The 13,840-nt window shown below is 36.0% G+C and overlaps 1 protein-coding gene across 1 annotated transcript; it reads left to right on the top strand.

Moving 5' to 3' along the window:
* The first annotated feature begins 740 nt into the window (after positions 1-740).
* On the top strand, positions 741-6,523 carry LOC589306 (hormonally up-regulated neu tumor-associated kinase homolog A). The gene is made up of 4 exons (XM_030994568.1): positions 741-1,108; positions 4,786-5,078; positions 5,513-5,568; positions 5,832-6,523. Exons 1-4 carry the CDS (start codon positions 842-844, stop codon positions 6,431-6,433), a joined length of 1,218 nt encoding a protein of 405 aa, XP_030850428.1. The 5' UTR covers positions 741-841; the 3' UTR covers positions 6,434-6,523.
* The last annotated feature ends 7,317 nt before the right edge of the window (positions 6,524-13,840 follow it).

Raw genomic sequence — 13,840 nt, 5'->3', positions numbered from 1 at the left:
GGGTACGTAAATGCCACTTATTGGACACAAGGAAGGGTCGAATTCGTTACAATCTCCTGATTATTAGTAAAGTAATGAAACCTTGGTAATGATATAGGTCCTATTGCTTTGATAGCAAACCTCAAAGATTGGCTCCAAACCCGATACAATGACAACCTTGTCGCCAAACTTGAAAGTGATCCGGTTGCTATGGACATCTCTTTCACTTCAGTCTTCCGAAACCACTACCCCTTTCTTCCCCCTCTCTCTCACTCTCTCCCTCTCTCTCTCTTTCTCTCTCTCTCTCTCTCTCTCTCTTCCTCTCTCCCTCTCTCTCTTCTCTCCTTTTCAAACCCTTCTCTCATTCTCTCTCTTTCTTCCTCTCCCCCTCTCTCCATCTCCCTCCCTCTCTCTTATCTCCTTTTCAAACCCTTCTCTCATTCTTTCTCTTTCCCCTTCTCTCTCTCTCTCACTCTCTCTTTCTCTCTCACTCTCTCTTTCTCTCTCTCTCTCTCTCTTTCTCTCTTCCTCTGTCAATCTCTGCCCCTCTCTCATCTATGTCTCACTCTTCTTTTCTCCCTAGTCGAATGATCTGAAAGGTCTTCCTGTTCTAGATAAAAACTCATGGCAATATCGCATTGTCTTCTGGGCGAAACCCTCACCTAATATACCCACTGTAAATATTGCATATTTATTTAATGAGATTATTTTATGATATCGATATCAATTTGTATACGACACGCCACGCATTGTGTCATTGACCTGTCGTCTGCCGTTGGATCGCAGTAGCGAAACGATCGGCCGTTTGGAAAGGGCAGGCGATCGCTTCCATCAACCTTTGCCAACACCGCATCGTCGCGGTATGTCGGCTCTGAAGCCCCTCCAGTACGTCGCGACCAGGCCGAGGTCATCGATCAACAAGCGGACATCGTCGATGCCCACGAGGAGGAATTACGGGCCTCAGTTGCAGGGCGTTATGACGGTCGTCGGGCGATCGGCGTTGTCGAAAGAGTTGATGGCTTCCTACAAGCACACGAAACGGCTCGGACCCTATCTCCTCGGCCCGACCATCGGCGAGGGAAGCTTCGCGAAAGTGAAAGAGGCGATGCACGTTCTCGTTGGCGAAAAGGTGAGTTGTTGATTCTTTTCCTTTAATTTTCATACAGTGGAAATTTGGTGTTGAATTTACAACATATTAATATGTAGGAAAAATAGTTAATATCAGATATGTATTAAAAACTAAGGAGCGCAAAGTAATTGTTTGCGTTTTAATTTGATCATGTTTTCCTTGGCTTTGGTACCGGGCCGGCTATGGTTTCTAAAATGTAATCGCTTCAATTTCATGTTTTCAAGTTAACATGAACACTTTAACATATAGGAAGAATCCACGTATGTTGAAACTATTATGGTTTTTATCATTCGTTGTATGTTATCAATAGAAAATGTCAAATATATATTTTAAAAACTTTATTTCTGAAATACATACAAGGTTTAAATGTGTGAATGCTATAGTTTAGCATTGAATTTATTTTACAAAAGTTGATATAATAGTTTAATGTGTTTTATTGTTATTATATTTACAGTAAGAGTTCAGTTTGTATTGCGGACTATTCCGTATTATATCTTCGATATATTGGTTGAGACACCCTTTCTAAGTTTTATGAATAATGTTATGTATCATAAGTCGATCTTAACTTGATAATTAGCTGTCGTCTTTTTTTTATACCGTCACCTTGTCATTGTCGCATTGAACTTGTTGTCATGACAACCATAGACCCATTAAAAACATAATTCGTCAGTTACTGATAATTTTAAAATGGTCGTACTATTGCAACGAGTTTAGCTTATTCCTAAATTGCAGCCCGTCTAATTCATTAATCGTATTAGATCGATTCAGGTGTACCAATCTTTGCCTTCATTGCAATGCAAAATGATATTTAAGGTAGAATATATTACTTCATAAGACGGAGATTGTGATTTTCTATCATTTGTTGAATGCGTAGTATGAGGGAACAAGCAGAAATCAAACAAAATCACATCTGAATAAATGAGATAAAGTGAAAAGCGAGACCTCCGAAATCTATGAATTAAAAAAAATGTAATAGAGAGAATCAAATGTTATTTTATGGATCTTAAAACATTATGGAGTAGAATACGGGAGCAAATGCGAAAGGTCATCTCAGCACATTTCTTTTATGCCGTTATACCTCGTTTATGCATTACATTATTTCAGAACATTAAATCAAATCAAATTAAAAAAAGACATCGGCAATTGTCATTTGCGCTACCTCCTTGGTTTCCGCAATAATAATAATAATAATAATAATAATAATAATAATAATAATAATAATAATAATAATAATAATAATAATAATAATAATAATAATAATAATATGTCTTGTTTACCCAGAGTGATCCTGGTGGAATTTGGATCTGACGGGCGAATATAGACATACGTTTTTGTTTTAATCCAACCTAAACATTGAACAATGTTTAAGTATGATTTCCCTTTATCGTGTTGTTTATGATCTAATTTGTTCTCACGTTGATTAACTATATTATACATGAAAAAACATACGCCCATTATACCAGACAAAAATTGTATTGGGCAAGTTGACCGAACCGTTTGCCACAACCAGTATTCACAGACCACGGGTGCTATATTTAGGGGTGATTGTTCACGGTCATTTAGATTAGAATAACATCAAGTAACTGGCGAACTTTGGACAAAGGCGCATAATTATGTAAAACAAGTCATTCGTATCGGTCAGTTTGGTCTAAATTGGGACCGAAGTGCCCACACTCGTCTTTGATTTCCAGATCCAATTTCTTGGACTAAAAATGTCACAGAGAGAAGAGTGAGAGAGATGAGCGCGGTATTCATGAAACCAGTTTAATTTTAGAACGTCTCTTTGTGTGGGCTATATACATCTTCAGATTAGAATGATATGACTTAACTATCTCAATTATCTCATTCTCATAATTCGAGTCGAGGGATGGACCTTTTGAAAGTATTGTATCACATTTAATATTTCGTTTTTTTCGAACTTCGGTTTTAAGCTGTAGATCTGGTCCCCGTCTTAGAGTTGCGACTGATCCAAATCAATCGCAAGTTTGCAGTCTCCTATCTCTTATGTACATATAGTTGCGATATATATCAGTCGCAAATAAGCTGCGATTGATATCAACTCTTTATAAGACGGGCCCTAGAGTTTTAAGATAAAGACAATGTGAAGTAGTAATAGAACACTGATTTGTTTTCCTTCAAAAATTCGTAATGCAAAAAGTTTAGATTTACCGATAATATGCACAGAGTTTGTATTCATGGAAATTTCAGATATGAAAGGTGTTAGTATTGGGGGTGTAAATATTAATACTTTACATAAGCTGATGACACTGTATTTTGCACAGAGAATGAAGCAGATTTACATTATGTATGGGATATTGTAAAAGTCAAGAGTGAAGAGTTTGGTCTAAGCATGAATGTCAAGAAAACTAAGTCAATGATTTTTAGTAGAACAGAGAATAAGCCTAGAATATATTTGAAACTCGATGGACATATTCATTGAGCAGGTCTGTAATTACGTTTCCTTAGGACAAAATATCACAGATGATGCTAGATTCGAAGCAGAAATAAAAAGAAGAATAGAAATTGCTTGGATTACATTTCTGGCAACGAAAGGATCATTCACAAATAGAAAGGTGAAATTTGAGCTTAGGTTGAGACTAGTAAACTGTTATGTAAGGTCTGTCCTTTTGTATGGAGTGGAAACATGGACAATAAGCAAGGCCATGGAAAATAGAATAACATCTTTTGAAATGTGGATTTACAGAAGAATGATGAAAACATTCTGGAAATGAATGAAAACCAACAAAGAGATATTGCACATGGCAGGGCGTAAACAAATTGCACTAGTAGGATTAATTAAGGAGAGAAAATCAAATACTTTGGTCATGTTAAAAAGCACCAAAGCCTCTTAAAGGATGTATTGGAAGGAAGAGTAAAAGGAAGTAGACCTAGAGGGAGACCCAGAATTAACTGGGAAGAGAATGTCAAGAACTGGAGTGGACTAAAACTGCAAGAGTGCACCAGAATGGCAGAAGATAGAGTGAAATGGAGAGATGTTGCAATCAACCTCCGAACCGGGAGAAGATACTTAGTTAGATCTGGACCTTTATGATCTCAACTTGACACGATGTTCATTTTCTCATGGACCCTGACAAAGATTGTTAGACCGGGAAACATACTGTTATCTAAATGTAATTGGAAAATGATTTAGATTATAACGTATAATGTAGGGGGTCTTTGCCAAGAAGCATTTTCTGGGTTATTATTATTATTATTATTAAATAGTTAATTTTGGAGGTACACATATAACAACAGCAGCAGTGTAGCGGCATCCGTTTGCAATAATTTATTATTATTGTTAGAGTTATCACCATTGTCTTATTTTTTTTCTTTTCATGGAGGCGCGATAGCTCAGTTGGTAGGGCAGTGGTATCATAATCCGACGACCCGGGTTCGAAACCAAGACGATGCGCTTGTGCCCTTTAGTAAGGCATTAATCCTCAATACCAGGTCTCTCGGAGAGGACCTAAAGCTGTCGGTCCTCGGACTGGTTACTAACAAGCATTTATGCTTTCTATGCAGTCAGGTAAAATAAGCAACACTACAAATTATCGCAATCCTCATCATCATCACCATCATTACCACCTCCACCGCCACTATCTTCATCAGTATCAGAATTAGCATTTTCATAATTTTCATAATCTTTAATGGTATTTCCGTCAATGTTTGTTTTCTAGGTTGCCATCAAGATAATTGACAAGAAAGCCGCGAGGGAGGACGCCTACCTCCACAAGACGCTCCGTAGAGAGGCGGGGCTTCTCCAACTTCTTGGCCACACCCACATCGTTCGCCTTCTCGAAGTCATGGAAACGGACAACAACCTTTACCTGGTACTGGAGCTGTGCGGGGGCGGGCCCCTGCTGGATAGGGTGTGTGAGAAGGGCGGATTGGAAGAGGGCGTGGCCAGACGGTACATCAAACAGGTGGCTTCGGCCGTGTACCACATGCATCAAATGGGCGTGGTACATAGGTAACATGATTTTGATACGTTTTGTAAAATAAAGTAAGTGGCGAAGCGGGGTTTAAATATTTTTGTCAAAATGTGAGGTAAATTGAATTGCAGGGTTTCTTTCCATTTGAAGTTGAAATACCCATTCATTTGCAAATTTATGTTAATTGAAATCTTGAGGTTTATATTTGTTCTTTTAGAAAAAGAAAATGAGTATAAACAAACATGGCAAAATAATGATCATTATCCTGTTTAATAGTTATCCAACTAAATGTAGCGATTAGAAGGGCTATGAAGGTTCTTAACATGTTCTGCTCCAATAGAAAAAAGGCAAACATTAAAACTATTACACAGTACGTATGCATGTAGTTTTGTTTTATTACTGACCTATATAATCAATTGGGAATGTAAATAGAATGTAATTATTTCTTTCATGTCTTTAAAACAATCGACAGAGACCTGAAAGTCGAGAATCTTCTTCTTGACGACAACGACAAAATTCGAATAATAGGTAAGTTCAACTTTCAATGATAATATGGCGAAAGGTTAGGCAACGTTCTTTGTTGCATCAACATTTCAACTCTTAATCAGACGGTTCTGAATTCGGATTTCGGATCGAGGCTTACGGAATAATGGAGGGAAATTAATATTTTGATGATGGAAAGGAATCACTTGGAAAATTGAACACGTATACGTTCATGCTTTAATATTGCTTCCTATCTCAATTACTGAAATAATACTTATATTATTTTTATTTTTTAATTTTTGGTCTAGATTTTGGACTGAGTAATTTCATCGGGAATCTGGAACGAGAAACCGATCTTCGGGATGCTAAGAAGAGGGAACGGGATTTCTCAAGCCGCAAACAGGCGGACGTACGCGCTAGCCGGAGAGTGAGCCGAACCGTCGGAGGAAGGAATGGCGCAACGGGTGATGATAGTGGGGGACCAGGTAGACCAGGTGAGCCCAAGGGCGTGGCCAGGGCGCGGCTTCCTTCTGATGACGGGACCAAACGAAGGACCAGAGGATCTTCTCTTCGCGAGGACAACGGCCAAGAAACGTGGCGCGAAAGAGCGGGACTGCAGCGGAAAAGCAGCAAGGAACACTCGAACATGACTAGATCCAACCCGAAACAAAATAGCGTCCGAGTTAATGGAGGGAATGTTCGATTTTCTGGACAAGACATACACCGTCGGATGGGCGCCGAAGAGCAGGATTCGCCAGAAAAGAGACGGAATATGCTGAGGAATAGAACATTGGATGTATTCGGGACTAGGGATTTTGCGGGAACGCTTTGCGGGAGTCCTGCCTATGCAGCGCCTGAGATTATTGCCAGGAAGCGATATGGCCCCAAAGTGGATGTATGGAGCATGTAAGAAAATCTCTCATTTTCTTTTTGTATTGGGTAAAATGAAAGTAGGAAAATATAGAATACGTAGAGACATTTTATGCGCAGGATAATTATATACATACTCTCTTAATTTCTAGGACTTAAATTTTAAATCCATTTTGAGACTTAAAATATTTCAAGTCTTTAAGACTTAATAAATTGGGAATTCGACTAAAAGTTTTATCGAAACCAGCTTCTAGATATAAATCTTGGAAAGACTTAAACTTCTCGCCAATAAGATGTGCATATTTCCAGTTGCACCTGTTGATGACTGACTGTTGGCATATTTCCAGTTGAACCAGCTGACACCAATTAATTTGCATATTGAATATGGGGTGCGTGCAGATCTATGTTTTTTTAACAATTTTTCTGAATTTACAGCATATTTCTTAATTACTGATGATTTAGGTATATGCAATTCATTTCGAAAATACTACAAATATAAATTACAAGTTATTAGGACATTTCGCTACTTCGTATGAATTCCATTTAATTAAACATGAATAAGGGAAACATTAACTATGAACTAAAATAATTTCAATAAAATACAAGTATATGAAAAAAAATTAGATTAATTAAATTATGTATAAGTCTACTTATTACCGATGCCTTTACATTGATAATACAGACGTACCAGTATTGAAGTGTTGTTGCCGTTCAATTGGTTGGAAGTTTTACCAAATGGTTCTAATGGCTTAGCTAGACCAGTAAAAGTAAGACTTTAAGATTTAAAAATAAGACTTTCAAATTTAGAGAGTAGCACCAACGAAGTAGAAAACGAATGGAAGGCACTATGGAATGGTAGTTCGTATTTTAGTCATGGGACAAGTCATAGTAAAGGGGTTCTTATTTTGTTTGATTCTAAACTAGATATTCAAGTCATTAATGTAATTGCAGATGATAACGGTAGGTTTATTATAATGGAGTGCATTATACAAGGGTTAAGGCTTACAATAGCCAATGTATATGGAAAAAATAATCAGCTAATAATAGGAGGTGATTTCAACATGATCAGCAATTTTAACCTGGATTACATGGGAACTGGTAAACGAAAGGTTCTCTCAAAATTTGGTAGACTCTTTGAAAATTTTGTGGATAGATTAAATTTGATTGATATTTGGAGAGTGCGAAATGGAATGAAAAAACAATTTACGTATAGACAAATCAATCCTTTTATGCAAAGTCGACTTGATTATTGGTTTGTATCCGAAAAACTAGATGAAATAATATCAAAATGCAATATAATATCATCTATAGCTCCTGATCATTCAGCTGTACAACTAAACTTTTTTAATTTACCTTCGAATGATATCAAATTCAAGGGATCTTATTGGAAATTTAATAATACTTTATGTAAAGATGAAAAGTTCATCGTGTTAATGAAAATCGCAATCATTGAACTGAAAGAGGACTATAAAACAGAAATAGAAAGTAAAAGAGTTTTATGGGATTTTTTGAAAATGAAAATAAACAGTTTATCAGAAAATATTCGAAAGAAAAAGCAAAGCTCAGAAAGGAAAAAAATTGGGAATCTAGAAATAGAAATACTCTCCCTTGAAGAAGATCTTTTGAAAGCAGTAGATAATGAGAAGATTGCATCTTTAGAACTGAAACGAAGAGAATTAAAAGCATGCTATGATTATATTAATGAAGGACTTAAAATTCGTTCTAGAGCATCGTACTTTGAAAGAGGAGAAACAAATACTAATTACTTTTCCCAATTGATGGAATCAAATAAGAGAAAAACAGTAATCAGAAAACTAATGATAAATGAAGAGAAAATAAGTTTTGATCAGAGAGACATAATTAAAGAAATACACAAGTTTTATAGCAAACTATATGCGCATTCCACGGTAGATTCCAATTCTAGTGATGCTTTTTTCACAAATCTACCCAAACTAAATCCAGACTCTAAGGATATTTGTGAAGGGAAAGTTACCGAGAGGGAATGTATGGCAGTTTTGAAAGAAATGAAATTTAACAAAACACCAGGTAACGATGGTTTAAGTGTTGAATTTTATTCATTATTTTGGCCGGTAATAGGAGACGTATAGTGGTCGATGCTTTGAATGAATCCTTTTGTGAGGGAGAACTCTCCCACTCACAAAAACAGGCAGTAATTACTTTAATTCATAAAGAAGGCAAAGATCCGTTACAAATTAAAAACTACAGACCCATTTCCTTACTTAATGTGGACTACAAGATTTTAACAAAAGCTCTTTCAACAAGAATTAAAAAAGTATTACCAGAAGTTATTTGGATTGATCAGGTGGGATATCTAAAGGAAAGAAATATAGGTGAAGCTATTCGGTTAATTGACGACATGATCTTTCATACAACTCAAAATAAAATACCTGCTTATTTGTTAGCGATAGATTTTGAAAAAGCGTTTGACTCGGTTTCACACATGTTTTTACAAAAGGTCTTAGTAGCCTTTGGTTTTGGACCGACATTTTGTAAATGGGTGAAAATAATTTATAATAAGGCTCAAAGTTGTGTTTTCAATGGACACATATCAACTGGATATTTTTCTATTCAGAAAGGTGTAAGGCAAGGTGATCCTTTGTCTGCATATTTATTTTTACTTTGCATTGAGATTCTTGCTCGCGCAATCCGCAGCGACTCGGCTATTCATGGGATTCCCTTTGATGATATTCACGTTAAACAAATTCTTTATGCAGATGACATGTCGGTGTTTGTTCAAGATATTGAATCTGTTAATAGACTAAACTCATTGTTTACTAGTTTTGCAGATATGTCTGGATTGAAGATGAATAGAGACAAAACCTTTGTATTATTGTTGGGTCCTAACGCGGATAAAGATGTAATAGTTCCATTTGGTAAGATAGTAAACATTGTAAAGATATTAGGTATACAGTTTACGTTAGACAGTTTACGTTAGACGTGGAAAGCCAGGAAAAAATCAATTACAAAGAAATCTTAAGTAAAATTAAAAAGCTGCTTATGTGGTGGAAACAAAGAGATTTGACTTTGATGGGGAAAATTCAACTAATTAAGACTTTTGTTTTATCAAAATTAGTATATGTATCATCACTCACACCTGTACCGCCGTGGGCATTCCGTGAAATTGAAGTGTTAATATTTGATTTTTTATGGAATGGAAAAGATAAAATCAAAAGGAGTACTATGTTTTTAGATTACGATAAGGGAGGTCTTAAATTGACAGATTTTCAATTATTTATTCGAACACAAAGAATCATGTGGATGAAAAGACTTATAACAGGAGATTCAAATATGATTTGGAAACGTTATTTTAAATACCTGACTAGAAAATATGGCGGCCTCTTGATTTTTTTCAGTAATGTATCGCCAGATTTACTTGCACTGTCATTACCAGATTTTTACCGTAGCATGCTGAAGGCTTGGCTGGGGACAAAAGCCTTTTTGCTTAAGAACGAAATTTCAAAAAGAAATCAAATTATTTACAATAATAGATGTATCCGCATTCAGGGGCAAATATGTTTCCATGAAGACTTATTTCTGAAAAATGTTTTTAAAATACATCATATTGTTGATAAGAAAGGTGAATTGAAATCTATCACAGTATTTAAGAAAATGGGTTTAAACAAAATTGAAATAAATACAATAAAACAGTTATATGAAGGCATTCCATTCTCATGGAAAACTCTTTTGAATATATATGAACATCCTTGTGAGGATACTGAATTAAGTTTAGAATTCATTATTAACGGACACCCTCACTCTTTGCAAGGCATAACATCAAAATATATCTATAGTACATTGTTAAAAATGAGAACGGAAAAATCTTATGCTACATGCAACTTAGAACGTACGTACAATATGGTCGAAAATGACACGAGAACAATTTTCTTAAGACCCCGAAAATCCACTATAGACAGAAAGCTGAGGGAATTTCAATATAAAATGTTTTATACAACACCTACGTGAATCCTTGTCATTTGATTGGACGATTGTTGGTCACATGATATTCAATAGATGGTATATTGCACGGTCGTGCATTTTTGGTTATATGCGCCGTGCATTTTTGGTTATATGCAGATTGCGTACCTCTCTGCTGCATGTGCGCGTATCCCTGCGTGTATCTGACGCGAAGGCAATCTGCATGTAATTGAGAAGGCTTGACTCGAACTGTAATTTATCTTTATAAGGAGTAAAGCATAATTTGTTGATTAACGTTCTATTAGGTCTTCTTCGATGTTGTATAAAACAAATAATGAATGTTTTTCATTCGTTTAATAGTGCAAATATTTTCATTCGTTGAAAGATTAACGTTAATTCTATTCAACTCGGCTGACGCCTCGTTGAATAGAATGTTAATCTTTCAACTCATGAACATATTCGCACTATTGAACTCATAACCATTCATTATTTGTATAATATAATTTAATTTATACAAATAAGCATCTATACACTTTCAAACATGTAGTGAGCAATCTTTGCTCCTTTTGCAATAAACACGAAGAAACCTATGAGCATCTGTTTTTTACCTGTGAAAAGGTAGCAAATATTTGGAAGGACTGCGGTGACCTTTTTTCCTTATCAGCGTTAAAAAATCTACATTGGCAAGAAATTCATATCGGGATAAAAAGATCCAATGTGGGATAAGAACAACTGTTAAATCTCATTATTCTTTTAACAAAACATATGATTTTTAAATATAGTTCAACTCAAAATAGACCCCCAATTCCTCAAGAAATTAAAAAAAGAATTTTTGAAAATAGGCAAGAAGAAAAGGAATTAGCGGGGGAGAGAGGCACTTTAACACTTCACTTCAGAAAATGGGACAACTTCCACAGTTAAAGAGAGGGTTCATTGATTTAAAAAAACTAACTTTAATGTCATTATTGCAAAGGTGACACTTTGATTGGCCAAGGTTATCAAAAGCCAATGCTTGGAAACATTTGAAGTAATGATTATTAACATTTACAAAACGCTCAGATGTAGCCCCGACATAGCACCTGAAAAGGCTCCCCAGTCGCTGCTGAGATATGACGTCACATGTTGAACATGATGTGCATAAGCAGACGATGTCCCATGACATGTCACACAATATCAGTGCCTGTTTTGTCATCTTTTCTTCAGTTATTTCTCTTACTTCAACACCCTCAGGTTAAATTTGTAATCTATTGCCTCACTCTAAACCATGTGCATGGTATTATTTTGATGAAAAATGCAAGGATAAAAAAAAAAAAGGGAATCCGTCGCTTGTAAACAAAATAAGACGCCATTGTATTTTCAGCTGCATACACCGCGGCATGTTCGGCGTTTCAAGAGGGAACAAATGACGTCCGTGCTTTCATTCCGGAGGTTTTTTAATTTGAAAGTGTGGTTTCTTTGATTGTTCATTAACCCCTATCCTGTTTATTTACAAAAAAAAGAATTTAGTTATAAGAATGGGGGTCATATCCCTTTTTGAATGGTGTAAAATTCCATCACATTTATATACACTAAACTCAATATAATTTGAGAAATAAAAGCATTGCAATTATGTTCATTCTTTATGGGATGTCGTCTGCTTGCGCAGGGTTGGTTCATATTGTGACGGCATTAAAACATCGTTATTTTTCCGGTGAATCTCTCGCATATCCCAGGTGCTTTAGAGGTTGTTTTATTTGTATTTTTATAAATCACCCGATATGTAGTTGACCTAAAACTTGCATGATGGCCATCTGTTAGCTTAACAGTTTCTAGTAATACGCTATTTGCCATATTTGAGATTTTCAATGAACCCGCACTTTAAGGACGGCGAGGCAAATACTTCTTTTTCAGACTCAGACATTTTTTTTGTTTAAATATATAGTTTGGTCTTAAAGAAAAGGAAGAGACAGGATTTCCAACAAATATGTAGATGTGAATGCTCGGGCAGGGAGGGGGGATTTGTTAAGCTTTGGAATGAAGGGGGGAAGGGGGATATGTCAGTTTGTACATGTATGTGTGTCTGAGTATTTGAGCGTGTGTGGTGTGTCTGTCTGTCTGTAGGTAACTCTTTGATTTATGATATTCGTTCAGTATAATTAAATGTAAACATTATGTACTGTGTATTAAACTATCTTATGTATTTTTTGAGAAATGTACAATTTTCTTTATATTTTGATATATGTAAATCAATGAAGCTGTATGTTTGTTTTTTTTATATATTTTGTACTGAATGAATACAATAAAACAATACTACAAAAAAAAGAGAAAAAAAGTAGAGTGGCGGTGCGAATAAACAAACACATTTAAAAACTGAGTGGTTCCCAAGCCCTAAAAAGATGCTGGTGTTATTTCCCATCAGAAGCTTATATATTGAACGATTTTTTTTTTAGCAGTGTGCCTTCAAAACGGGGCTTCAAACTGAACGAAATGCCCGATACATACTGGCGGTTTCAGTCAGGGGGGGGGGGGACTTCGGAAAAATAATAAGACTTGGTGTGCGTCCCCATAATTGGACTATAAACGCTCTGCCACGATCTTTGGCGGAATTATCGCTAGTCATAAGACCGCTATTCATATCACGAAAAGGGGCCACTATTCATAGAGGCTTTAATAATTAAGGACCGTTATTCGTAAGGAGCGCTATTCATAATGTGAGATAACGGTCGCCATTCATAATTCACATTGAGGGTCATTACTCTTAAGGATCTCTATTCATATACGACACTGGGGTCGCTATTCATAAATATGAAGAGGGGCGCTATTCATAATTTATATTGGGGTCAGTACTATTAAGGACCGCTATTCATAATACGAGAAAAGGGTGAATATTATGGAGAATTTTCATGAATCATAAACTACCATTTGTTTTATTTTAAAATAATAATAATTAACAAATCACATGGCGTATGATAGCCTACATTCCACGTGACGTACGAGTCCGACCATCACTAAAAAAAATTCACGTTACACAAAAACTTTCTCTTATCTGCTGTAAGATTATGCTTTTCCACGCTTATTTCGAATTATCTACCGTTAGTGCAAAATATAAAAAGAAAGCTGAAGCGATTGCCCATAAATTTGCGAAATCCGCTTACCAGACCAAATAAAAATGCGCAGTGCCATATAATGTCTTCCATTGCGCAATAATGATAAGCCATGCTTATAACACCGCTCAGGCCACAATCATACGTATGCACCTATACAAGTGCCAAGCTATAATAGGTGCCCCCCCCCCCCCCCCCCAGTGAAAACTTTTGTGTGCGCCAACAAGCTCCCATTATATAGTGCTGAGATCTGTGCTAGCGAAGGGAGTTGCATCAAGTTGGAGACCAGTGTCGGGCGCAAGATCAGATCATTCTTCCTAGAGCTGTGGCTTTAATAGATTTGGAACCATTTAACGTTGCTTTTTGTAGCATAGCAAACGATTTGTGTTATAACAGCATCGCTATATACCATTTTGATATCATTAGTT

The sequence above is a fragment of the Strongylocentrotus purpuratus genome, unplaced genomic scaffold (genome assembly GCF_000002235.5).
Source record: "Strongylocentrotus purpuratus isolate Spur 01 unplaced genomic scaffold, Spur_5.0 spur5_scaffold_21, whole genome shotgun sequence".
Taxonomy (NCBI): domain Eukaryota; kingdom Metazoa; phylum Echinodermata; class Echinoidea; order Camarodonta; family Strongylocentrotidae; genus Strongylocentrotus; species Strongylocentrotus purpuratus.
Note: the sequence above shows the minus strand (reverse complement) of the source record. Positions and strands in the feature narration are given on the sequence as shown.